This window comes from Labrus bergylta, chromosome 20 (assembly GCF_963930695.1).
Source record: "Labrus bergylta chromosome 20, fLabBer1.1, whole genome shotgun sequence".
In the NCBI taxonomy this organism is placed as follows: domain Eukaryota; kingdom Metazoa; phylum Chordata; class Actinopteri; order Labriformes; family Labridae; genus Labrus; species Labrus bergylta.
Window position 1 is genome coordinate 9,059,102 of NC_089214.1, and position 26,852 is coordinate 9,085,953.

At 41.3% G+C, this 26,852-nt stretch overlaps 2 protein-coding genes across 4 annotated transcripts in view; both read left to right on the forward strand.

Annotated features, from left to right (window-relative positions):
• On the forward strand, nt 1–26,762 carry nebl (nebulette). Its single transcript, XM_029279720.2, has 4 exons — nt 1–261; nt 3,819–3,913; nt 21,094–21,178; nt 26,419–26,762. The coding sequence occupies exons 1-4, from the start codon at nt 193–195 to the stop codon at nt 26,617–26,619; spliced, it is 450 nt and encodes a 149-aa protein (XP_029135553.2). The 5' UTR covers nt 1–192; the 3' UTR covers nt 26,620–26,762.
• The window catches only part of LOC109993119 (nebulin), a 59,940-nt gene continuing 59,808 nt past the window's right edge, over nt 26,721–26,852 (forward strand). For all 3 annotated transcript variants that reach the window (XM_065948754.1, XM_065948755.1, XM_065948756.1), the window contains exon 1: nt 26,721–26,848. In XM_065948754.1, the coding sequence (XP_065804826.1) occupies nt 26,848 (1 nt within the window). In that variant the 5' untranslated portion in view covers nt 26,721–26,847. The remainder of the gene's footprint in view (nt 26,849–26,852) is intronic.

A 26,852-nucleotide genomic window follows, 5' to 3' on the forward strand; every position in this document is an offset into this window, starting at 1 on the left:
CTCTTTTCCCAGCGCAGCATCCAGACTTCAGACCGGACGGTGAGCCGCTGGGTGACAGAGCAGAGCCGTCGTCTCTCTCACAGATTCTCCGTTTGGCTGTAAAAGGTCTCTCTGTGTGGATTATTTTAACACCATCTCCGTGTAACGAGCGGATTCCAGGCGTCAGAGGAGCTCAGAGGAGGTTTTTGGAGCATGAACCCTCCGTGTGCCCGCTGCGGGAAGATCGTCTACCCGACGGAGAAAGTCAGCTGCCTGGACAAGGTGAGCACTTTGAGAGATGGTCGAAGTGACTCTCAGTCACTCTGGACTTTTCATGTTCTGGAAACTTCCTCTGATAACAATACAATTATTTTTACACCTTGAGGTAAGGTTGTCAAAATGTTCAATACTTCCATAGACTACTTTTCAATACCACCTGTTTTTTTATGGATAGGTTTTTTTCTCAGTATCATCGAAATTAAGCTTTTTTTTTTTTTTTTTTTTTACTTTCTTTTTGTTTGAATCAGCAAATTATCGTTTTCCTTTGCATTCACTACTTTACAGACTTTTCTTGATTCACTGTGAATTATTTGTTTATTGTTTGTCCTGCTTCAGATGGGAATTAGGAAAGGCCTGAGGGTCAATGTTGCTTTTCCAAAATTTTATTTTTTAAATCATTCATCTGCTAAAACTTATGAACCAGAGCTTATTCTTGTAAATGGTAAATGGTTAATGGACTTGAGCTTGTCTAGCTCTTTTCTTGTCTTCTGACTGCTCAAAGCGCTTTACCGCATGTCAATCACACCCTGATGGCCATCAGAAGTAACTAATCCCATTCAACGCATTCATATACCGCTGGTGAAGCAGCGGGAGAAATTAAGGGTTGAATGTCTTGCCCAAGGACACATTGGACATGTTGCTGCAGGAGCTGGGCATAGAAACCTGGACCTTCCCGGTTGAGAGACATTGACTGAGCCGCAGCTTCCCTACCCACCCTTGTGAGGTCCAAACATCAAGGGAAGAGATAAAGAAGGATGGAGAGGGCCGAGGTCCTACGTTTTTAATTTTTTTTTTTAACAATTTATCGCCCAAATATAGTTAAACATTTGAAAGTGAGTGTTTGCCCCTAGTGTTTTGTGTTCATTGATCTCGTCCCAATAAGTTCAAATAACCTGTCCGTTCCAGAAAATATGAACGTGATTGGCTCCATTAGTCCCACGCAGTCTCCATCAAGCATCACCACCACCCTGATGTCTTTTCTGGATAAGTATAACAAAATCTCACAATGATTTTCCAGCCGAACTCAAGCCATAATATACGCTCGACCCTATTGAGATCTGATATCGATGGATTTTTATGTGAATATAAATCAAACAATCTTTGTCTGTGTAGCTCCAATCCACAACACATTTGATCTCAAGACAGGTTACAAAAAGAGCAGCAGGTCTAGACCATACTCTTTGTTATAATAAAGACCCTACATTAATCCATCATGAGCACAGCACTATAAGCTACATAAATTACATAAGTTACAGTGGCACAAAAAAAACTGCCTTTAAAGGGGACATATTATGAAAAAGAAAGTTTGTAATGCCACTTTGCAAAAAAACAAACTATAATTGCGCTTTCTTTCAATAAAATACTTCAGTTATACACCAATAACGCTGTCATCTTCAAAGAGTTATTGTTCTAAATTAATTTACAAACGCCTGTGAAATATGCTAACTTAGTAATGATGATATAATAATATAAATAGGGACACATATTTAATCATAACTTTGTTTTAGTCTGGTAACACCTGGGATAGTCTGTTGCATAACGGTGATGAATTATTCATTTCTCTTCAGCGGTCTCATGCGTTCTCTGTCTGTCGTATGAAGCATCAGGTGACACGACAGCATGGAGGCAGTGCACATGATATGAAGGACTCCAGTTTCACAGAGCTGTAATCAAAACTGTTTTGATGATTCATTTCAACGAAACATCAAACTTCATCATCTCTCTAAAACATGTCAGACATGAGGCGGATCCGTCTTATCAAACCCCTCAAAAGGGACTACGTTTACCTTCTGTGCTGTCCTGTAAAATGGGACGTGCCTCGTTTGAAGCACGAATAAGTCGATAAAACATAAAATTAATGTTCGAGGACGTGATCTAGAGAGGAGGAGGCTGCCAGAGAAAGTGAGGAGAAAGTGAGAAAAAGAGTGTGAGGGCGAGAGAGAGAAGTACACTGACCATCCAAGGACTTCAGAGCTCCTGCTGTCTCTTACAAAAGCTCATTTCATCAGGACTTCTGCAAGACAAAATGCATCTTCTTTCTGACCTGCAAACATAACAGAACACAAATTTAATGTGTGAATAAAAGCTAATAAGATTTAAGTTTTACTTGACCAAATTTGTTAGTTACTCGCTAAAAGTTCCTGAAGTTTTTTTTGCTGTTAAAAGGAGACTTTGTGTTGGAGGAGAAATGTTTGATCAGAGTTGCAGCAGTTCCTGTTATTCCCTTGATGAAGTCATCAAACGTGTTCATACATTCACGGTTTTCTCCTCCAGTCTTCACCCGGTGCATAGAGAAACAAGTAAGGAAGTGATGCTCATCAACGAGGAATCTGCAAGGCCGTTTGAAGTTCTGCGATCTTTGAACAATGTCTGAGATGTTATTCTTAGGAATGAAATAAACGTCTCGCCCAGAGTCTGAAAGTCGGGAACGAGCGGTGAGGAAACACCGAAACAGATGAAAGGAATACAAAAACTGTATGATATAGGAATTCAAGAAGTTTGGCCTGCAAAAGAGTTCAACAGAAGATAACTATATGCAAGATAGAAGCTTCACAAGGTGACTTGACACTTGAGGAAACAAAAAATGTCTTTGCCAAATCAAATAACACTCAAAGGGAAACCAGTGATGTACATGAATTTCGGAATATATATCAAGCAAAACTATCTGTGAAAGGAGATCCGTCTAGAACTGAACTACTGAGAGGCTTGATACTGGAGGGATCCGGCTGATGTGCCTTATGGCATGCAGGTTATAGCCAGACAGGATTGCACTAAAGACATTTTATTTTAAGCTCTCTTAGTCTCCTCATTTTCACCTTTCATGTTGTCAGTCTGTGAACCCCATAGAGAGTCTTTCCATGATTTGCAGCTGAAAAAACTCTTTATTTCTCTTGCTGCCGTTCGTAAAAATCCCGCATTTCAGCCTCTTCCTGAAACGGTCAGCTGCTGTCTCTTTAAGGCCCCCCTCTTCCCCACTTGACCACTCTCTTTTGATTGGCCTGCTCTCTGGAAGTCTTCTGGAGGCAGAACGCTGCAGGGCTGTCAGAGGAGGGCTGCTGCGAGAAAAGAGCCGACGCAACAGGTTTCTAAATGCCAGCGTAGAGGGTTGAAGCCATCTTGTTGAATTCTTGCTTTCATATCAGGGAACTACCGTTTAGCGCCCCTCTGCAGGGATTACACCAACACATGTTTAGGTCATGAGCTGAAAGCTTGCCCACATTTAGTTTGTGCATCCAGCACTCATTTCCGAATGCAACGACATGGACAATTTCCACAACAGTAAAAGCAATTACATAAAACTCCCAACTTATGATGAAATACACATCGTGCCTTGGGGCCCAAAACCATTTGCCCTTCCGGGATCACACACCTGACTTGGACAGAGAATCCATAACATGTATAACCGAGCTGTCATGGAAGTGCCACCCACCGTCAGTACAAAACTACAGTTAAAGGGTCATTTCAGAGACCCTAATATTTGAGCTCTTATCTAAGCCTTTAATGGACTCACCTATTTGTGAGTTAATGTTATACTCTCTGTCTCTCTCTGTCGCCTGCAGAACTGGCATAAAGGATGTTTCCACTGTGAGGTTTGCAAGATGACACTGAACATGAAGAACTACAAAGGCTACGACAAGAAACCCTACTGCAACGCGTAAGTCCTTCTCCTCTCTCTCTCTCACGCGCTCACATTCTCACAATAACATCACACACCCCCTGGTGTTTGCATCGTATCGGTCGTTCCAAGTCCTTCCTCTTTTGCTGGAACACAATGAGACCTGATCTTGAAGAAATATGTACTCTTGTAAATGGTGAGAGACAAAGAACTCTTTGAACTGAGCCATTAACTACACAAATCAAGTTTGTCAAAATACATCAGCACAAAAACACTCTCCTTTCCTGTCAAGTTAAGTATAAAAAGAGTTCAGTTACTGTAGTTTGCGTGAAATTTTCAGGTAAAGTCAATCTGATCGCACAGATTCAGAATAGACAAGTTAAGTCCCACCCCTCCCAGGGGGCATTGAGGGATCATGACTCTTTGTATAACATCAGGGTGCATCATAAAACCTTCAACCTTTCACTTTGTATTTTCAAAGCCGTGTACTTCAGTAGTTTTATGACACACAGATGACATCTATTATTTGTCTGTCTCTTTTCCAAAGTGAGGTCCTCTGCGGCCCACAGGAAGGAGACAGACACCGCCTCTTTACGCTCTGTTGTGATCTTATTATAACAGCTGTAATGTACATACAATGAACTTATTGTTTCCTTCTGCTGAAGTTCAGCCAAAGTGTTTTATCATCTCTGTATGAACCCTCTCAGAACATGAACACCATCCTCTGGCTGTGTCTGCTGTGTGATTATCTACATCTGTGTCCTGCCCGCAGGCTGCTCGTATCTGTGAGGCGACCCTTCAGGTTTTTTATAGCAGCGATGGTTGGATGGTTGCAGTTCGTGGTTGTTTTCGGTGGTTTTGGTTGTGAGCCCAGCCCTGCTTCTCTGCCTTCACTGCTGCTGGTTCTGTTTACTGTGTGTGTTTCTCTGAACTCTGAACATGCTCAGTTTGTTATTATCAGTACGACAGGATTCACCACACCGCCTTTTATCAGCCCCACCCAAAAAATGATGTAGTTTGCGATGGCCTTAAAGGCAAAAACAAGATACAAATCCTCAAAGGAGGCTTCAGTTGTATCTGTGTTTGACAATTGTTGATCTGAAATGATAGTTTGTGCCTAAAGCTTTGTGTCAGTGTGTTACAGCTACATGGGAATGCTGAAGCTGTGACCTTTGACCTTGTCACTTTTGGTTGCTTGAAATGATAAAGGATGTGAGTTGAAGCTTATAATTGACTCTATTTTGTGCCTCATGTTTCTCATCTATATCTACACGCGTTTAGGCCTGCACGCTCTGAGAAGTACATGTGATGTGCAATATACAATTTAGTTGTGAAATGTGATAAATAAACAGAAAATAAAGAGTGCAGATTAGCTTTAACTCACAGTTTGAATCTCTACCTGCTGTTAGTCATGCTTTATACAGTACCTGCATTTGCAACATGTTTCTTCTTATTCCAAAATAAATCCAGAGCTGTTTTTCCCTCACCTATAACTTGGCACAATTGAATCTGAGTGTAGCTGATGCCTAGCTTAGTTTTATTTGACTTTTTGCCTTTATTTGATAGGACAGTGGATAGAGTAGGAGACAAGGGAGCGAGAGAGTGGGGAATGACATGCAGGAAAGGAGCCACTTTAACCTAGGATATATATCACGACACAGACATTCTGCAATCATTTGCAATACAATCCTAAAATGAGACATCACAATATCTGATACCCAAGAATATAAAATGCCCTTAAAAAGTGAAGGTAAACAAGTAGCCATGTGCAGTAACATGCAACCAAATGTGACGCATCGTGAGATTGAATGGAACGAAATCGTTGACGGGATAATCATAAACGCATCATATCGTGACACCACTGAAGATTTACTGCCCGAGTTTTATCAAAGAAAGCCTCAGAAATCCCCAAAGATGTCATGGGATATAAATGTCTACGTGGTGTTGATCTGGTGCATAGACAAAACCTTTCCATTATTGTTGAGTTATTTTTTGGATAAGAAACGTATTCTTTGGAGAACCGTAGTTTTTTTATTTTCAATTTTGCAATTAAAAAAAAACACAACAGTAGGTGGTTTCAGTTGAAGAAGTATGAAACATAGACTCAAATTAATTGGAATATTTTAGCCTTTCTGGTAACTTTAACACTTTGACTGGACTGTGGTAACTTCCTTTGTTCATTTGTGGGTGAAATTCAAATAGCTGGTCACAGAACAAACCTCTAGAGGAGACATGTCCAGCAAAGGTCTTTAAATGTAAGAAACAAGAAAAAAAAAAGGATCACAGATACAATGAGGACAGATTACAGTTATAGTTTCCTTAATTGTTAAAGGTACTCTTGTCTGATTCTCTAATTGTTTCCTTCCACTGCTGCCTGCTAGCTCTCATCTTCTCTCTGCATGGAAAGTTAGGATGACAGCTTTGTTTGCTGTGCAGAAAACAGCTGCACACTTTGTGCAGGGAGCTCTTACTCATCAGTGAGAGTTTTGTGTTTGTACTTCAGTGTCACTTGTCGCGCTCAGAGTCCAAACCAGCATCCTGTAATTAAAGTCTGCGTGAGGCTCCGGCTCCCTCTGACGCTCGTTGTTTTCAGTCACATATAACTGGTGTGTATTGTGGAAAAAAGCCCGGCGGCTGCGTTTTTCTTGGCCTTTTGTGTGATACATGTGATCTGCATTGTTGAGCTGTGGCAGTTCTCACAATAAAAACATCTGAAGTGACGGCCTCAGCACTGCCCTACATGACCTTATACATTTTTTTTTTATCTGAAGCTGCTTCAGATGAGGGGCTTGGTAGGGATGTTCCTAATGATTCATTTCCCTGTCGACCATAAAATATTTTACATTCAGACCAGTCGATTTGTCTAACGGTAAGAGAACACCATTTATCTTTTGCAGTCATTGTTTTTTTTCTTCTTTTTTCTAAGGTTTATTTTTGGACTCTTTATGCCTTTTCAGAGATAGGACAGTGGATAGAGTCAGAAATCGGGAAGAGAGGCAGTGGGGAATAACATGCAGGAAAAGACATCCACAGGTTGGATTTGAACCTGGGCCAACCGCATGGAGGGCTACATCGAAGGTACATGGGGCATGCTCGCTAAGTAACCACTAGGCTACAAGCGTCCATGCAGTCTTTGTCGTTGTAGTGGAGTTGTACTCCTGTCAATTAAGGGACCACAAAATTCAAAACGAAACAGGCCACTGTGGCACAGAGAGAGTTGATCATACGCAGGATCAAACATCACTGTCCAGACAAAATGAGTAAATCCTGCACTCATTATGCTGCTCTTGTTTCACTTTTTTAAACCGCGTGAAACAGAATTATTGGCCAAAGCTACTTTGGAGTGCGCATCGTGGCCAATCTGCAGCATCCATGTCTGAGAAATGAAGCCAGCAATGAAGCACCAAATCTGCAGTTCCTCACATGGCCACTTGAGGCTGTTAACTGAAGTGGGTCTATTTCCACAGAGCCCCTTGATAAAATATCCAACTTTACAGCCAAAATGTTTACAGCCTAGTATGAAAGAAGATTTCTGTTTTAAAATCTTATTCCCCAATTCTTTATAATTTTATAGGTTTAATTTTGGACAATAAACATTGTGGTCAGTGCACCAGGTCATTACAAAGTATGAAAATAAAAATAGAAAACTTCTGAATTGATTTTTTCAAGCGTGCTTGGAGGATAAGGGACACACAAAAGCTCTCTCTGAATGTTTGAGCCCTAAAGGAGAAACTGGAGGGTCTCTGAATTTGACGATGGTCCCGTGCTTCTTAAGACCCTCTGAAGCTCAAAAAGGGGGGGGGGAGGCAGACCAAAGGAGAGAGGTGAGAGAGATTACAGAAGCACATGAGACTGAACACATTCTCACCAACTGACTTTAATAAAGGACTAACACAACCAGAAAAGAGTTTTCACAAAACAACATCAGGAGCATTTGGTGTTATTTTGTTTAAAAGACGACCTGCCACACAAACCACAAAGAAACCCACAACATGATGTATATATGTGTACCTATGTGAGGTCATGTGGTGAGATTTAATCCGTGGTGTATGACTGACCTGTGTGAACCAGGACACCTTATGACCTCTGAGCTGTTATCTTAACGGAGCATTGCTGCATTTTTTTCTCTTTGGGTTGGCAGAATGTTTCACTGAACCCTGACAGTTTTTTTTATATGATATATTTTTATTTTTACAAGTTTTTGTATCCAACTGATGTCTGGACATCCAACTTAATTTTTTTTGAAAGGTGCAAAACTAAAGAAATCACAGCAGGACGCCTCATTTTCTTATAGTTTCTCTTGTAAATCAGTGCCTTTTTTGTGAACTCAACATACAGCCTACCTCCAGTGATGAAGCAGGAGCTGTTCTTGCTCGTGATTAATAAAAGAGAATCAGGAGAACACAAAGAGTCTATAACTACATTCATAACAGGCGTCTTCCTCTGTGAGATAATTTGGTTTAATTAAGTTAGCAGTTATGCTAATTAGTAAAAAAAAAAAAAAAATCAATGCTGGTTATGTAACTCAGCTCCCTGTGTGGAGATGGAGACACATGTGAGTGATCTGAGGAATAAAAGAGGTCACTTTCTCTGCCTCACTCTCCCACGCTCTGTCTCTGTGTTAAACTGACGCGCTAACATGGTTTTTACATGTCGAGTTCATGTTAATAGCAGCTCAGATCGCTGTGATAAAGACTGTGTGGTTATGTAACACTGCTGCCCACATAACCCAGATAACTGCTGTCTTTTTGTGCTGCACAGAGAGAAATATTCCTGCTCACTTCTTCGCTGCTTCAGGAGGGGAACAGATCGTGCGGCAGCTGCAGGATATGATATCATTTACATTAAAGAGGTGCCTGTTCAGAGGCAGCAGGTGGAATAAGTAGATGAGTGGTTTCTCTTTAGGCATAAACGCAGCCATCATTATTTGAGGGAAAGCCTCCTTTAGGAGCTAAAAAGGCTCCACTGATGTGCTCTATGATTTTTGTTGTGTTAACATTGTGTCTGCATTTAGCTGCTGCTACAGGATGCTTTAAAGCTGACAAAGTGTGTTTGACATAAGATGAATGGATGTTGTTGGCGGGGCAAAGACCCTGGTTTTTACAACATGTTTTTGAATCGCGGACATGGAAAGATAAATAAATGCAGACTGTCTATACGAGGTGTATGTTACAGGAATTTAATCAAATAGAACAAAAAACAAATAGCTGGACTTTAAATTCATGTGGAAAAGCATCTTTTACGCAAAGCTTAGTTTTTTTTTTATCATCATAGTTAAAAAAAATCTGGTATCGTGACAGCCTTAGGTCCATCAACCCCATCACAAATGTTTCAGTTTTGGAACAACTCAGTGAGTGAAATATTATTTTTCTTTGAATATTCAACTGAGTTTAACAATGAAAATGAAAACTGCAGACATATACATTTTAATCCCACCGTTGACAGGAACATGGATATAAAAAAATCAATGAATCAAACGTAATCAGCAAGATGTAAAAAGGAAATGGTCCAAAGACGACGTGCTAAAAGTAAATGTGGAACAACGGAAAATCTTAGAGACACTAAAGAAATGTTATGAAAGTTATGCAACATGGTGGCCTTTTATTTTTGAGGGAATAGCAGTGGATTGCAAAGCGGAGGATGAGGGGTCAACAGTGGTGTTGCTACAGGACTGTTGCCATGGAAACACACGTCTTATGCTGAGCCTTAGGGGAAGGTTGCAAATTTGCTGCAAGGAAAATACAATGAATGAGGCACAGTCGCGTCAGGTCATGTGCAACAGGTGATGGTGGCGGCTCCACTTGCAATGCATGTCTCAGCATTTTAAATTGTAATTTGGTCGCACTGGTACAAAGGCCAACAGCCAACTTTTTAGATGAAGAATCGGTAAATGTGCGTCCTGTACATCAAATTTTATGATCCCTAAATGGTTAGAAATTGGACTTGGCCCTGATCTGACTCAGATCATTCTTAAAATGATTTGTTACCAGCCCCATGTCTAAAAAGTAAAGCCAATGCAGAATTGTCTTAAACTTGCATTCTCACTCATGACCAGCAGGGGGACTCACTGGAAGTCTGATCACTTAATTTATACGTTAGCTATTCCCTTGATTTATTACCTCAGGAAACACTTTCGTTATGAGTTTATGGTCTCAATCTCTAGTTTGAAGTTTTTATTTTACAACAGCATGATGTCCATTTCCCCTCAGGGATTAATATAGTATATCTTATTTTATAAATTATGGTCCCATTTAGAGTCAAATAGATAAAGCAGTGGAGGATGACAGGTTGTAGTAAAAGATAAAAATCAAGGAGTTGCCTGTTCACATTTTCAGTTATGCTAACCTCTTACTCCTTTTGCCTCCACCCTCTCTTCCAACCAAGCACAATGTAATGTTTTTTTTGTTTTTTTTACCTTATATACATCTAAAGAGTGTTATGCAGCTGTCTCATCACTGGTGAGCAGTTTGAAAAAAGCAATCCAGGTGACAACTAAAAATGATCCGTGAGTTAAGACTGCAGGAACACCACTAACAAATGACTGTGAGAGAGACAAAGAGAGAAAACGGATGCAAAGAGGAGAGACCGAGAATAAATCCAACTGCACAACACAAAGATGGAGAGCGAGCTGCTGAGAGATGTGACGGGAAACTTATGTAACACTCCTTCTAATCTTTGAGCCGAGAATCTGCTGAAAGAGGACAGGGGGGGGGACAAGAGCCAGGGAGAGGACAACGGACAAAGAGCGGGTTACAGTTTGTTGAATGTAAATAAACACAAATGTGAAGGATTTGAGAGGCAGAGAGGGGCGAGAGGCTCAGCCGTCGCTGTGGTAGAAAAGAAAGAGAGAGACAGAGAGGAAGAGAGGAAGAGAAATGTCTCTATTGATGGCTGACTGAGGGCGTCACGCACGACTGAGTGAAGAGAAAGACAGAGAGGAGATCACTGGAGACAGTGTCATGGTGTTAGAAGAGCTGCCATGACACAGCACTCTGTTTTCTCTGCTGCTGTTGTTTTTTTTTCTCATCAGATGCTCCAGCAACTTTCTTTCCAATCCACTCCAATCCTGTTCTTTACCTCCTTTTCTCTCCTTTCTTCCCCTCTTGCCAAAACATCTACCCTCACTACCTCTCCTCTTCTCTTCTTCCTTCATCTGTCCTTTCCTTATCTTCTCCGCTCCTTTCCTCAAACTTTCAAACCCATTTTAGCTCCTTCTTTACTTTTCTTTCCTTTCTATTTATTCCAATTTTGTATTATTTTTCTTCTCTCTACTCCACTCCACTCATGTCCTTCCCTAACCTCCCTTTTCCAATTTATTTTCCTTTGCTCATTTTCTTTCCTTGTCTTTCCTGTCATTGTCTCCTTCTTCCATCCTCTATCTTCTCCTACTTTCTTTCCTCTACATTCCATCTTACCTTTTTCTTTTCTCTCTTCCTTTCCTTTCCTTTCCTTTCCTTTCCTTTCCTTCCTTTCCCTTTTATTTATTTATCTCCCCTCCTTTCCTCGCCTATCCTCTCCTCTCCTTCCCTTCCTTTCCTCATGTTTCTCTTTTCTTCCATTAACATTTTCCTTTGTTCTTCTCCTATCCTTCCCTCTATCCTTTCCATTCCGTTACTTTTCTTTCTTTTGCTTCCTCTACCCTCTTTTCTAATCTTCTTCATACTTTTTTCTCAATCCATTTATCTATTCTCTTCTGTCCTTGTCTCGTTCCCTTTCCTTTCAGTGTTTTCTGTTCTTTTTTCTTCTTTCTTTTCATTTCCATTCCTTTCATTTTGTTTGTCTCTACCCTTCCCTCTTTTCTCTTTTAATTTCCCTCTGCAGCATCTTTCTTTTGCTTTACATTTTTCCATCTGTTCTTTTCTTTTCTCTTATATTATCATATCTTTCCCCTTTTTGCTCATTTCCTGCTTCGTCTTTGCTCCATGTCCTTATTTAACCACTTTTCTTTCATTTCCTTTCCCCCATTTATTTCGTCACATTTAAAAAAGTTTTTCTGTCTCCTCTCCTCTCCTCTCCTCTCCTCTCCTCTCCTCTCCTCTACACACTTTCTATCTTTCGTATTCTTTCCGTACACTAACAGAAATGTGTCCCTTTGGATTGTGACCTGCCAAAAGGCAAAGTTACACCTTTCCTTTAGTCAGTTGTAACATAAAAAATAATGAAGAATAGTATTTTTGACGGTAGTGATGATGGGAGACTCGTTATAGCATAACGAGAGGTGTGATAAATTAAAGCTCTAAAATATGGGAGCAGGCCCCGCTGATTGGATTTGATGCCTACTTACTTTATTTGGGGTAATTACATAACAGAATAAAATCTATTTTTCAGATTTAAAGCGTGGCAGAACCTCTAAAACAGAAAATCTGGCACAAGATGATGCATCTGTTAACAAATCCCTTTGCTCTTAAGATGTTTGCCTTGTGATTTTTTCTGAAGATGTGAAATATTTAGTAGTAATCTTCCTCCAGATTTCCCCCTCTTTGTTTTGGATTCTTCCTCCATCTTTTTTTTTTTTTCAGCATCTTTCTCTCCATGTCCTCTCTTAAGACTCAGCTCTGCGTCTAATCTCCGCTGTGGATCAGCCCGGCAGCCGGCTATTAAATCCCGTGGGTGATAATATCTTTTACTTAAAAAGCACAGCCTGAATTAAGTCCCCTCATTTGTCACAGCCTTTTATCACTGGCTGCCTGCGATGGAAAAGCATGAGAGGAGGTGAGGAGCGTTAAATGTTGGTGATGAAGGTGAAGTAATTAAACATGAGTCAGCACAAAACTTCAGGCTGTATAGTCTCTCTCATTATTTTTGCTTTACTTGTAGAGCTTTATCCAGTTTATAATTTTTTTATAAACTTTGTTCAATATGAAGCTTCTATACTTCAGTGGAACAGTTTGAATAAAATACAATAGAGTCCCATATTCACATATTTAAAAATAAATACAAAATATACTGTAATACCAGAGGCTACAAAAGATCTGGTTTAGCTGTTAGCTTGATCTCTTTTGTTGATACTGTAAATATGTCCATATCTCCCCGCTGTGAGCTGTACGTGTGAACAACCAGGTCAGGGGTAGTCCTCCTGAAATACTCTAGACATTTTCAGGAGTGCATATGTGAAAGCATGTGTGAATTTGTGATAAAAGGAGAAGCATGATCGGTCTTCTTTAGTGACTAAAAAGCCTCAGGTAGCGTGAACTCTCAGCTTTCATGTGCGGAAGTTTTCATTTCCATGGTGACACACATTCAGCGGAGCTTTTTGGAAGGTTCAAAATGTGACTCACTCAAAAGTTTCTTGGACAGCAGGACGCTCACCTTCTCAGCAGGGTGCTGCAGGCCCGACTCACCTGGAATAAAAAAAAAACACTCATGAAGGTTTAGTTAATAAACAGTCATGACTCAGATGATGGTGATGAGGAAGGGGATTTTGATTGATTGTGGTGATTTAGTGATGTGGCATGCAGCCCCCCCCCCCCCCACCCCCCACTGAGACTTACATTCACAAGATTAGTCTGAGCCTGGGGGCTGTATAGATGCTGCAGCGTGTCTGAAGTCAAACTAGGACACACACTCACAGCGTGGTGGACTGCGGAGATGTGTGCATGTGTTACTCATGCAATGAGTATAACATGAAGGAAAACGCTTCATCTTTAAACTTCCGGTATTGCTGTCAAATAGCTGCCAAAGAAGGTATGTTAGTGAATTATTTCTCGTCCAACAATAGATACCAAATTTGCAACCTTATTTTGACGCTTATTTAAAGTCGTTTTGATTAGATACGAGCCTCTAACACTTCTGGATTTCTACATAATGCAAGACAGCGATCGATTTTACATCATGTCCACATCGCATTCCTGTGCTTGTGCATGAGAAACTGTAACGTGCCGAAGCACACCTCTCCCAACTGTGCCAAGGCCGAGGAAGTGTAGCGGCTTGAGCACAGAAATAAGAACCTGTGGGGGGCGCTGGTGACTTAGTGTTTAGTGTGCGCCCCCCATGTATAGAGGCGATAGTCCTCCAAGCGGGAGGCCCAGTTTCGAATTCGACCTGTGGCTCCTTTCCTGCACGTCATTCCCCTCTCTCTCTCTCTCTCTCTCTCTCTCTCTCTCTCTCTCTCTCCCCCTTATTTCCAACTCTATCCACTGTCCTATCACTCCAATAAAGGCACAAAACGCCCAAAAATAAATCTTAAAAAAAAGAATAACAACCTGTCAGTGACAACACGAAGCAGACCTACTTTGATTGAACACATTTGCCCCTAAAGATTACTTTAATAGCTTGCTTAAGCAATCTACTTGAGCAAAACCAAAACTTTTTATATCATTTAGCCATCATGACAACAAAGTGTTTAAAAAATGAGCCCACATATAAATGACACCAACATTTCTCATTAAGGCTCATCCAAAAAAAGTCTGTGGTCAACTGTTTTGTCATTACTTACATCGTCAGTGTGTGACCTGCAGAAACCTTACACTTTGCTGTAATAATCGCACCATACTGTGTACAGGTGGATTCAGTATGTTCTGTTTATCTGATGTTTGTCTGTTGTGCTGCTGAGCTGTCAGTGAGGTTTACAGGAGCCAAGTCTGTCCTGAGCTCACACTGAGATTTTCATCAACACCTACGCAGGAACATGGAGAGAGGCCAGACTGACCAGCAAACACACACACACACACACACACACACACACACACACACACACACACACACACACACACACACACACACACACACACACACACACACGGTCAGCTGTCATCCCTGCTTCTCATCCTCCTCATCCTCCATCTCCCTCGCTGTGATTCATCAAAAGAGCATCCATGTTGCTGTCAACTGGTTCAGACCTCAGCCACGAAGCATCGCTGTCCGTCCTGTAGCTGAACACGTCACCCCTTCTTTTGTGCTACGGTTGGAGTTGTTGACTTGAGGAGGACTGGGAGCTGTGGCATGGGCCCCCATCATGCAGCTCCCCCCCCCCCCAACTCCCCCCCCCCACAGTTCAGCTTTCATTGACAGCCATGATCACAGCCGTGCCTCCTGCTCCACCTGGCATTAAGGCTGTTTCCATCGTAGGCTGCAGAGAAAATGCATGCAACGTGTAAAGAACGCTGATACAATTCACAGTATTCACACAGCAGCCATTTTTATTACAACACCAGGTCAACATTTAAACATAACATCTTAAATAGAATAGAATGTACCGCAACATTTGCTGTTTGCCCCAAAACAAAAAAAGTAAATAAAAGGATGATTGATTTTTTTTTTGCACATTTAAAATGATGCATATATCCTTTAACCGTTCATGACGTGAACTCATGCCCTGAGTACCATTAAAGAAAACACTCCACCTTCAAATTACAGATAGCTATCAAATGGCCTCCAGAGACTATATGACAGTGGCACGGGAACAAGTCGTTCTCCTGGATTTCTCGATTATGCAAAGCGGGGATGGATTGTATGATCGTGTCCACGTTGTGTTCCCGGGCTTGTGCTCTTGCAAACGAGCTTGAGCACTGTACCTAGTGTGAGTGAGTCCTTACTTTGTTTTTGTGGTGTTCAGTGCAAAACCTTTCACTGACAAACATGCTGTTCATTTTTGGACCTTATCTCTGTAGGCCGACTCGTCAACAACAGGATTCTTGCATATTAAGTTGCTACTCTAACTGTACACAAAAACTCAGAAAAAGGAACTAGTGGCACAAAACAAAGTCCCTGCCGTCTTAGAACCCACTGGCAGTCACCTGCTGAAAATGTAGATATTTTACCAGTCTCTTTAAGCTCATGTTTTTAAAGTTGGTAGTTGGACCGCAAACAATGTTGAAAAGAAGTCTTGGCTGGACTAAGTGTATGTCTAACCACTGGCTACACCTGAATTACCTTAAAGTTGGCCATCGTCCCCACATTCATATGTCGTCCTTAGAATACAGCCTATGAGTTCTGAGAATCCTCAAAGACGCTTTGATGTTGTCTAGTGATATCTGACGTGTTTAATTGATTGATCGGCAACTATAAACACAACAAACAGTTAAGTTTCTTTCTCAGTATTACACATGAACACACACACACACACACACACACACACACACACACTGACGTTGTGCGTCACTGCTGCTGGAGCCAGGAGACTGTCGCTGTTCAGCAAATGTTACAGAAACATAATAGACAATGGTACTTCTAAATCTGTGTCCACAACACACCCAGCACATTGCAGCACACACACATATATACGCACAGGAACACACACACACACACACACACACACACACACACACACACAGACCAGGGAGCCCACAAAGACGTGCGCGCACACACACACACACACACACACATACACACACACACACACACACACACACACACTGGTGTATTGTAAAACCTGGTGTCTTAACCAGGCAGTGAGAGAAAAGCAGGATGTGTCCGAGGGTATTATTGGAAACAGTTAAAAAGACTGTGTGTGTGTGTGTGTGTTTGTGTGTGTGTGTGTTTGTTCTTGTTTTTTGAAAGAGGTTATATTTAGCCTGTGGCATGGATGACGAAGGTACGAAACACCTCAGAGTTTTTCAGAGTGTCATAGTTTTTCTCCTTAATGTGTGATTTATTGAGAGAGAGAGAGAGAGAGAGAGTGTGTGTGTGTGTGTGTGTGTGTGTGTGTGTGTGTGTGTGTGTGTGTGTGTGTGTGTGTGTGTGTGTGTGTGTGTGTGTGTGTGTGTGTGTGTGTGTGTGTGTGTGTGTGTGTTTCTGTGGGTGTTAACCATCCTGTAAAAGGGCCCTGATTACTCTGCTACCAAAAATCAGGATTAGGAAGTTGTTGGGTCAAAGAAGCTGTGTTAAGAAATACATCTATATATCCTGATTACAAATATTGCTAGGCACTTATTTCCCAACTAGTTGATTTGTCTAAACCTAAAAAAAACACAGATAATGTTCAACATGTAGCACAATTTGATCAAGTTGAGGGGAAGTGCATCTTGAGCAGTTGTTGTCACAATGAGCTGTGTAATCTTTTCAAACCAAGAGGGATCACAGTGAGTTTGTGGAGCGTGGCTAATGTTTGGTCGATATGATAATTTAAACTTACACAGCCGACAAAAAAATGTATCTCCATAATATCGATCAAAATACTGCGCCGCGCTACGAGATACCATCCACCCACTGTGTGCTAGTTAACATCCGAGCAGTTGAGCAGGGAGCGTAGGCCCATTAACCCGAGGTACAGCACCATCTAGTGGTGGGTGACTTCGTTACATCCCAGATACAATATTTAACGGGCATTGTGGGCATACATCCATAAAATATGAATATGTCTAACTGACTAGTATTTCTGCTGCTGACTATTGAGGGTGATGATGTTTATCTGTTTTGTCAGCCTATTATGCACATCTACTTTTTCAGCAACTCAAACTCTTTGGCTTTGCATCAGGAAAGGCTCCAGTGTTGATGCTTTGAGCATGGAACGGCCCGAGAGTCCGTAACTTTGTCAATTCAGGATAGAACCCAAATTGTGTAGAGAAGTGAGCAGACCGTCCTGTTTGTCTGTTGCAGTCGTCTGTTTTTGGCCCCAGCTGCTTGTCCAGCCAGCACACAGTTACCTTGGCTAGCTGTGTGTGTGTGTGTGTGTGTGTGTGTGTGTGTGTGTGTGTGTGTGTGTGTGTGTGTGTGTGTGTGTGTGTGTGTGTGTGTGTGTGTGTGTGTGTGTGTGTGTGTGTGTGTGTGTGTGTGTGTGTGTGTGTGTGTGTGTGTGTGTGTGTGTGTGTGTGTGTGTGTAATATCCCACAGAGTAGCTCTTTGTCTCAGAGGATTGGGTTGCACCAAACGAACAAAGCATCTATGGTTGCTCATAGCAACGCTAACAGGTGAAATGAAACTTCAGGACAAAACTTGTGCATGTGAACGTGTGTGTGTGTGCACGTGTGTGTGTGTGCATGTGCACATGTGTGTGTTTGTGTGTGTGTGTGTGTGTGTGTGTGTTTATCTTTAACTATGAGGAATAGAAGTGAAACAAAGGGACTGTTGGTTGAAAGAAGTGCCAGAGTTTTCACACACACACTTCAAGTCGCCTCTGGCTGTTTTTCTGTGGTAGTCGCCATAAAGCAAAAAGCCGCTACAGGAAGTCTTTGTGTGTTTTTTGTTGTGCGTCAGAGAAGGAGAGTAGGAGTGAGATCTTTAAAAAGAGAGCGAGAGCGAGAGAGAGGAGAAAGTCAGAAGTAGACTGGAAAGATAAAAACAGGAGGTTTATTCAGAATAGTCTCCAGAGCTGTCAGTGGTTTTCAATTTTTCAGTCAATTATCTTCAGGTTTACTTTTCCACACAGGACAGGTAGAGGGCGCTGTTTTGTTTTGAAGTTATAATAATGTCGTGTTTACACTCTGATCAAGACACTAAATAAAGTTCTGAATGAAAACCTTTCTTCTGAATTCTGGACCATTCTTGTCAAATTCTTGAAATATCTGGAGAGAATTTAGTTAACTTGAAGGTTTATGTCAAGATGTTTATTATCATTCCAATGATACAAGTACACACATGAAAAATCTTTTGCTTGGAGGCTCAGTTTAAAAGGTCAAATGTTGAATATAAATAAAGTGAAATAAAACATTATAATAAGGGATGATATGAAAATCTTCAACTGTGGGGCACCTGGTGGCTTAGCGGTTATGCTGCGTGCCCCATGTACGGAAGCTATAGTCCTTGTTGCAGCGTCCGAGGGTCCGGGCCCGGCCTCGACTCTTTGCTGCATGCTGTCCCCTACTCTCTCCTCTGGACATTTCCTGTCTCTCTTCAGCTGTCCTGTCGAATAAAGCAAACAGGCCCACACAATAACATCAAAGAAAATCCTCCACTGTGCACCGGACTCTATTTTCCAAACAGAGAAGTGTGCTGAATGAAAATTCAAGAAACAGGAATACGTTTCTTCATTTTGCGGTTTGCCATGCAGATTATATTCCTTTTCTATGGAAACATCCTGATGATATTATTTTAGCACAGAGACAGAGGCAGTGGCAGTTAAAGATTTGAGCAGCTCCTGTCTGTGGTTTTTCTAACCATGAGACGGTCATTATTGTGTAGACAAACACACAGGGAGACACGGAGACGAGTGAAGATCATGATGACTGTTTATGAGTTAAACACACAAACAAACAGACCTCATCAGACTGTCTGTGACACACAGTGATTATCATGATTATAACTGTGACACGAGCAAAACAGCTACAACAAAAACATAATGACGCTGTTTGTGACGTCAGGAGTGATCTTTATATGTTTGACGTTGGAGTCTTTAAATGGGAGAATAAAATAAAAGCACACTGAGGTTTGTTCTCAAGGAGAGTAGCTTTGTATTTGTGTGTCTTTGAGTGTGTGTTGTAAAGTTAGAGGGATGATTGGTTCAGATCAGAGGTGTGTAGTATCAAAGCTCCAGTCTGTGTGCAGAGACAGTCTGTAACCTCAAAGAGCCTTCAGCTGATTTCATGTTAATCTACAAAACCTTGAATAAAGAAACATTTATGAAATACTTTCTTTAAAATAATGGAGCCATGGAAATGCCAGCAGTTGTTTCTTAGACGCCCGTTTTTAACACAAAACCAATGCCGTTCAACGTTTTCAGCTCTAAACATCCTCAGCTCAAAAACACCCTCAGCATCAGCTGTTTGTGACGCTGCGCTAAAAGTGCTCTCATTTGAAATTGTTCTTGTGTGCGTGTTTGTGTGTTTGTGTGTGTGTGTGTGTGTGTGTGTGTGTGTGTGTGTGTGTGTGTGTGTGTGTGTGTGTGTGTGTGTGTGTGTGTGTGTGTGTGTGTGTTAGACAGTGTGTAAACGAGCGTGGGAGGCAGAAAGAGGTGAAGTTGGAGGAGGAGAGGAGTGAAGGACAGTTCAGTGGAGTGGTCAAACTGTGCCGCTGAATATGCTGCAGGCATTGATTTGCATACACACACACACACACACACACACACACACACACACACACGCACACACACACACACACACACACGCACACACGCACACTTTGAGAGCGCTGAGTACATGAGGTGGATTCTGTCTCTCTGTCAGTATTTCTGATCACAAAATGTGAAAGTGGGGAACTAGAAATGAATGGTTGTTTGTTTGGTCTTGGCTTGGTATTAATATTGAACGTATCACCCGTCCATTGTGGTCATTTCCCCTGCAGACTTATGAATTACATACTGTGAATCAAAAAAGCTTTATAATTAACCTGTAGCGCCTCCCATATATTAATATTATTTAATATGATAGAGATGATGCAGAGAAAGCGGCATGCTGCAGGGAGTCTGAAGCTAATTTTCTTTTGTCCCACGTTTGAACTTTAAATACACAGAGGCATTCAAATATACAGCTTACATATAAATGAACAACATCACACTGCAGCAGCACTGCACACAGAATTCCTTTGATTCCTCCGACCCTTTACTTTAGAAGGTGTTACTTTGGAAACAAGCTGTTGGTAAGGTTTTACACATGTGATGAGAAATGTCAGTTTTGAGGAGTTGGAGGATTTTTGGAGAATTTCCAGATTAAAACAAAAGTCCAAAGACTGATGACTGTTGGAGCTTTTCTTGGCAAAAAAAAAAAAAAAAAAGTCGAACACCCACACAGAGGGTTTCTCTTCCTGTGCGAAACAACGCTTTCAGGGAAAAATGTTTTTGAAAAGTTCACGGAGGTGGAGCGTGGGCGTTGTGTCCCCCGCCCACCATCCTCACACCGTCAGCTCTCACATGTGTACCGGGCTCCATTGTTCTTCATGCTTTGTGTTTTTTTTGCAGACAGCAGCTTTAAATCCAAACCCACTGATGCTGATTTTAGACAGAAAGCAAGCTTTATATTCCAAAGGTTAATATCAGGAGACTGAAAGGTCAAGTTAGATAAGGAGAGGTAATCTTGCAGGGTGTAGCTTTACATTTGAAAACAGCTCAAAGGCTCATTGTTGGGAGTCATTCCCATATTGTGTACCTCTCATTATGGAGGGGCCTCTGATGTTTGTCAGGGAGCAGTCTTCATTGTTTAGGAATTTAAAAAAAAACAACGTGAGTGTGAGATTATTGTTGTGATTAATAACTAAGAGCTGTTACGTTTGTTGAGACGAGTTTACAACAGTTGCCGTTCTTTGGAAGAAACACTTTCCTCTTGACTTGGCTGAATTGTTGTCAAATACTTAAAACATGACGTCAGAACTTCCCATGTGTGACAGCACTCTTTTGCCCTTTCTCTTTGCAGACATTACCCCAAGACGTCGTTCACCATCGTGGCCGACACACCAGAGAACCTGAGACTGAGACAGCAGAGCGAGCTACAGAGCCAGGTGAAGACATGCGCACACACGCACGCACGCACGCACGCACGCACGCACACACACACACACACACTCTCGCTCTCTCTCTCTCAGGTGTGTCTTTGAAAGCTGCTCTGACAGCTCCTCTTCCTGAAGACGAGATGAGTCACTGTGATGATTTACAGACACAGAAAACGATGCAAAGAACACGTATGAAAGAATAAACACGCCACACTCCTGTGCCATATGTCATAGTGTGTGTGTGTGTGTGTGTGTGTGTGTGTGTGTGTGTGTGTGTGTGTGTGTGTGTGTGTTTTACTGTGTGTGACTGTGTGTGGGCTAGCTCTCTGCAGCACAAAAGGACAGATGTCCACTCAGCAGTCAGCAGAAGGGGACGTGCTGTTTGTCCTGGGATGTGTGTTTCTATGTTTGGTCTGTGCGTGTGTGTGTGTGTGTGTATTTGCTGCTCTTCCCCCATGAAAACACATTTATAACCAGTTTGTTATTTACAGTCAAGAGATTTACTCGCTCGTTTTCTCTATCCTGTCTCTCTCTGATAATCATCAAACATTTATTGACTCCATCTTTAAGGGGGGACATTTGTATCTTTGATGGAGGATGCCATCAGAGGTAGACCTTTTTGTCTACCTCTGATTGCTATGCTGCTCTCTTCAAAGCCACCAAACTCCTATGACAAACCCAGCAATTTTACCTTTTTGATTTTTTGATCTGCTGCTGCTTTAATCAGTTCATTTGTATTATTTTGTAATACAGAGAAAAACATGTTCTTTTTTTAAAGACGTGAATTTAGGCCATTTTGCTTTTTATATGATAGGACAGCTGAAGAGAGACAGGGAATGTTGGAATAAGAGATTGGGGGATCACATGCAGCAAAGGGCCGAGGTCGGATTTGAACCCAAGGATTTTTTTCATTCATTCATTTTTCATCCTGACTTTACCCAGATTTTTTATTTTTGGCCAGCCCCCTTAATGAGTTTTCAACAGCTGAAGTCAGAGGTGGGGGCGGGTGATTTGAGAACAGATCAGGAAATGTTAAAGAAAATCTACCACGAGTGATAGGGTGGGAGAGGGTGGTGTTGTTTATGTCCTGGGACTGGCTCATGGTCACAGACTGGATTGAAAACAACAGGTGCAATCTTCATGCATGGAATCAAATTACATTACATTACAACTAAGTATGTTCTCCAGTCTTTTGTTCATATCATGAATATGTGTAACATTGATATAAAGGCAGATATTCTCATGCTAGCGTGGTATAGTGGACTCTCCTGATATCTGTGTGGCTCCTCTAAAATAAAGAGTCACACCTCAGAAAAATATCATCATGCAAAAATGGATCTTCTCCTTTTGTGGCGACAACTCCATAGAAGCCTGACATCTATTTCACTAAAGATTGGTTAGTTTTGATTGGACTTTCTCACCTGCTCTAATTAAAACAACCGTTTTTCTCCACTTTATTTCTCCTCATCACCTCGGAGAAGCGTCAATATGATTCATATCTTCTTCTTCTTCTTCTTCTTCTTCTTCTTTCGTCTTTTAACTTTTCTGATCCGTGTGCGCGTCGTCCCCGGAGGTGAGGTTGAAATCACTTCATATTAGCGCTGCAGCTCTCCCAAGTCCTGCTGCAGAAAACTGATTATAACTCACAATGACAGTGAGCAGTGTGAGCGTACGCACACACTGTGGGAAAACCTCCACATGTTCGTCTCTGACCTACTTGTGAGGAGGTGCAGAGGAGTGGTTGTGACATCACCGTCATGTGACCCGCTGATGTCTGCTGGTGTCGTCTCACAGGCGAAGTGCGTCTGATGTGAAATCATCGAATCTGTCAGGAAACAGAGTCATCGTTCTTAACATCGCGCCATCTTCACATGCTTCCTTTGTTGCATCCTTACTCCCTCAGATCTTCTCCTTCATCACTTCCTCCATCAGATCCAAACCTTTTGAACAGTTATTGCATGTTTGTAGCTACTTAATGACAACATATTCTATGTGGCAGTTTTCCTCGGTGTGCTTTGAGCCTTTCTTGCATCCTTTTCAAATTCGTTATTCTTCAAATAAATCCTCCCTGAGCAGAACCTGGGTATCATGTTCGACGACCTGTTAACCATTAGGTTGGAGATATTCTTACTTTTACCTACATGTACACATGGGGGCGGCAACACCTCCCCTGCTTCTGTTTAGCATGTCGGCTGTGCAATTCCTCAAAAATAAACACAGATGCAAGCAAGAGGCAGTATAATCTATTTTTATCAATCTTTATTTGTAGAGTGCCAATTCATAACAAATGTAAAAAAAAAAAAAAAAAAAGAAGCCACTCAAGAAAAAGACTGCAGTCTTTGTTAAATGATTATCAAAGACCCAACATTAATCCACCATGAGCACAGCAATCACCAACGTTTATTAAAGTGACAGTGGCAATGAGAATCTGCCTTTTAAGAGGCAGAAACATGGAGCAGAACCAGACTCTGCTGAGACTGTGTTGGTGTGAGGGGATAGAGGGGATGGCTACAATGCCAGCATGAATGGTGAAAGTATGTGTAATAATGGCAGTATGATGAACAGTGGGCAGCAGTGTAGAGGCAGAGGGGATGTGAACGAGTCGACACAGCAGCAGGGACGACAATGGTAATTATCTACATCTATATGATGTGTCATTGTCACTGCACAGACACAAACATGCCGTTTAAATAGACGGATACATTCAATTTAAGAAAAACTGTCAAAACGAATAGAAACAAGATCAGTCAACAAGTGACCCTGTGTCTGGTGACTTTCAGCCGAGTGCGTATGATGTAGGGCTGGGCGATATGGACCAAAACTCATATCTCGATATTGTTTAGCTGAATGGCAATACTTGATATATATCGATATGTATTTTATTAACAGTGAAAACACATGGAAAATAAACTACCTGTTTGTGAATTTAAGTAGTAATATAATAAAATAAAAATGTTCCTTAAATACAATAAAAGAGAGAGAGAGGAGGAGCAGGGTTAAGAGGGACAGACAGTCAGTCATCATCAGTGAGATGAGAAAAAGGTGACCTGGCACCTCTATAACGTTATTTTAATGCAACATAAACTATATCTTGTTTGAAAATATATCTATAGCTTAAAAACTCGATATATTTCCCAGCCCTAGTATGACGCTGCGGTTTTATTGGTTGAGTTTTTCATTAAATAATATCTGATGAGTATATTTTGACATTGTGATGAAAAACTACACAAAGAAGCCCTCACAAGGACTCTTTATGTTCTCGACAGCTGAGGTGTACCAAACCTACGGATATATTCAGCTGATGAGATTCATCAGTTTTCAGAGTTTTTTTCTTTCATTGTGTGCGACACTTCTCCAACGTCTTAATAAAATATTCTCATTTAGGTGTTTGATTGACAGGAAGTGACAGCTGCTTAAGAAATGAAAAAAGATGCAGCATTTTTCCCGACTGCAAAACAAGTTTCTCCTCTTTTTTTCACAACTCAAAACTAACATTTTAACTCCGAAAGAGTTCAAAAATATGCTTTGCGGGTGGATCTTTAGCTCTAACCCCGACCTTGGCCTGTGAGTGAAAAAGTACATTTTGGACTCTGTGTTGACGATGGAGATTATATTGATGATGATCATAAAGTAAAATAACAATGAAACAGTCGGGATCAGTGCAGCTCTGCCTGTCCTGACCTGACCTGTGTCCAATCAGACCTGTGTGTGTGTATTGGCTCTCGCTGACCTTGTTTCCTCCTGTCTGGATCCTTGCTTGTGCTGTCGCCTCCAAATGGTTTGTGTGCATCTGTATGTGCTGTTCCTCGTCAGCTCGGCATATTATCTCTACAGGGAGCCCACGATGAATGAAAGGGCTTTTAATCTGCTTCGTATTGAGAAGGGGAACAATCACAGTGAGAGCAGGATACCAGAACACACACACACACACACACACACTCCTGTCTGAGTCATAGTCCCGCAGTTTACAGCTTTATGTAACTCTGAGCGCTAATGGGCTGATACAGATGACTGATAGACACCAGCAGGATGACTTCATGGCTCAATGAGCTGCGGTTGTTCCTCTAAAGGTCGAGTAAAGAATGACAGCCTGCTGCTCGCTTGTTGTTGACATCTGTGGGCTATAAATCGTCCACTCTGCAATTAATTCGATTTGTTTCATACGGGATAGAGGGGTTGTTTAATCTAGTTTGACTTTCTGCTGACATTAGTGAAGACCATCCAGAAATGAAAATATTAAAGCAGCAATAACTTTTCCAACTTCAAACTGTAGTTTCAAACTTTCAAAGGTAGATTTAATACTAAAATAACTATCAACAGGGTCACCGGCGTCTCTCCCATGTCTACAAGGTGCCCCGGTTGCCTGGTTACTGCAGTATGTGAGAAGTGTGTATAGCTCTGCAGAAGTAGTTCACACACTCTGTTTGATGCCGAGGCTGAGAGGAAGAGCATGGTGATGGATGAAGCTAAATAAGAAGAGAAAAAGAAACTAGTGATTTCACAGCCGTACATTTCACAATCCTTACCGAATAGATGATTGTCTTTGTTCAGAATTTCCCCAAAAATATTTTTCACCGCAATCCACGGGCAAACATAACACAAACACTTATAGTATATTTACAGTTCTTTTCAGTCTGTGTGAGGTTAACTGTCTCTGTGGTCTGTCTTCATATAGTCTGCTGTGTGGGTGCATTCAAAGGTCAAAATCCCCTCCAGATGAAATACCCTCTCTGTCATCATTTTATTGGGAGTTTAAGGTTTTGTTGCTTTTTCTTTTTGTTCATTTTTTTTATCAAGACATGAATATGGACATGTACAAAGTCTCTGAAAAAAAAAACTTGCACAATTTGAAAATATTATCTCATCGTTAAATATTCTTTAATGAAGCCATTTGTTTAAAGAGGAAGGCTACCTGAGAACATTTTATAATCATACCTGCACACGTTATGTTTTATTCCAGCTCCAATTCTCACTTTATTGGCCGGCCTCAAGCTGCTCTCCAGTTCATATCCTCCTTCTTGTCTGTTTTAGTGACAGCTTTGGATTTTAAAGTGACAGCTTGAAAAATAAGTTTATAAAACTAGTTGATTCATTTAACATTTTAACCTCACATTGTGCAGCCTTTGTGAATTGTATTATAAATGTTTATATTCAAATATTAATGTCAGTGAAACAGATGTAGAGTACTTATAAGACCTTGAGGAAGAATTTTTGTTCTGATGTTTTTGTCTGTTTGAATCCCCCTGCAGGTGAAATATAAGAAGGACTTTGAAGAGAGTAAAGGTCGAGGGTTCAGCATCGTGTCCGACACTCCAGAGATGCAAAGACTCAGAAAGACCCAGGAGCAGATCAGTATTGTATGTACAACAAACACACACACACACACACACACACACACACACACACACAGATACACACTAACAGTTTTCTCTTGGTGTTTGCATATGTGAGAGTGTGTGTGTGTGTTTGTGAAATGTGATGAATGCAAGTGAAATGTATGAAAAAAGGTGAGAGGTGCAGTTTAGTCTGTGAGCACACACACGCACACACACACACACGCACACACACACACACACACACACACACACACACACACACACATAATGTCCTCTTGATCAAGCCCTCCGGTGTTGTCGATATCAACTATTTGAAGAGGAGCTCCTCCTGGAACCTGTGACAGTAA

Bases quoted from the DNA above. Each gene is read 5' to 3' on its own strand.
- nebl (XM_029279720.2), top strand. From the start codon at position 193: ATGAACCCTCCGTGTGCCCGCTGCGGGAAGATCGTCTACCCGACGGAG. The intron at 3,914-21,093 runs GTAAGTCCTTCT...TTCTCTTTGCAG, and splicing joins AAGAAACCCTACTGCAACGC to ACATTACCCCAAGACGTCGT. The intron at 21,179-26,418 runs GTGAAGACATGC...ATCCCCCTGCAG, and splicing joins AGAGCGAGCTACAGAGCCAG to GTGAAATATAAGAAGGACTT.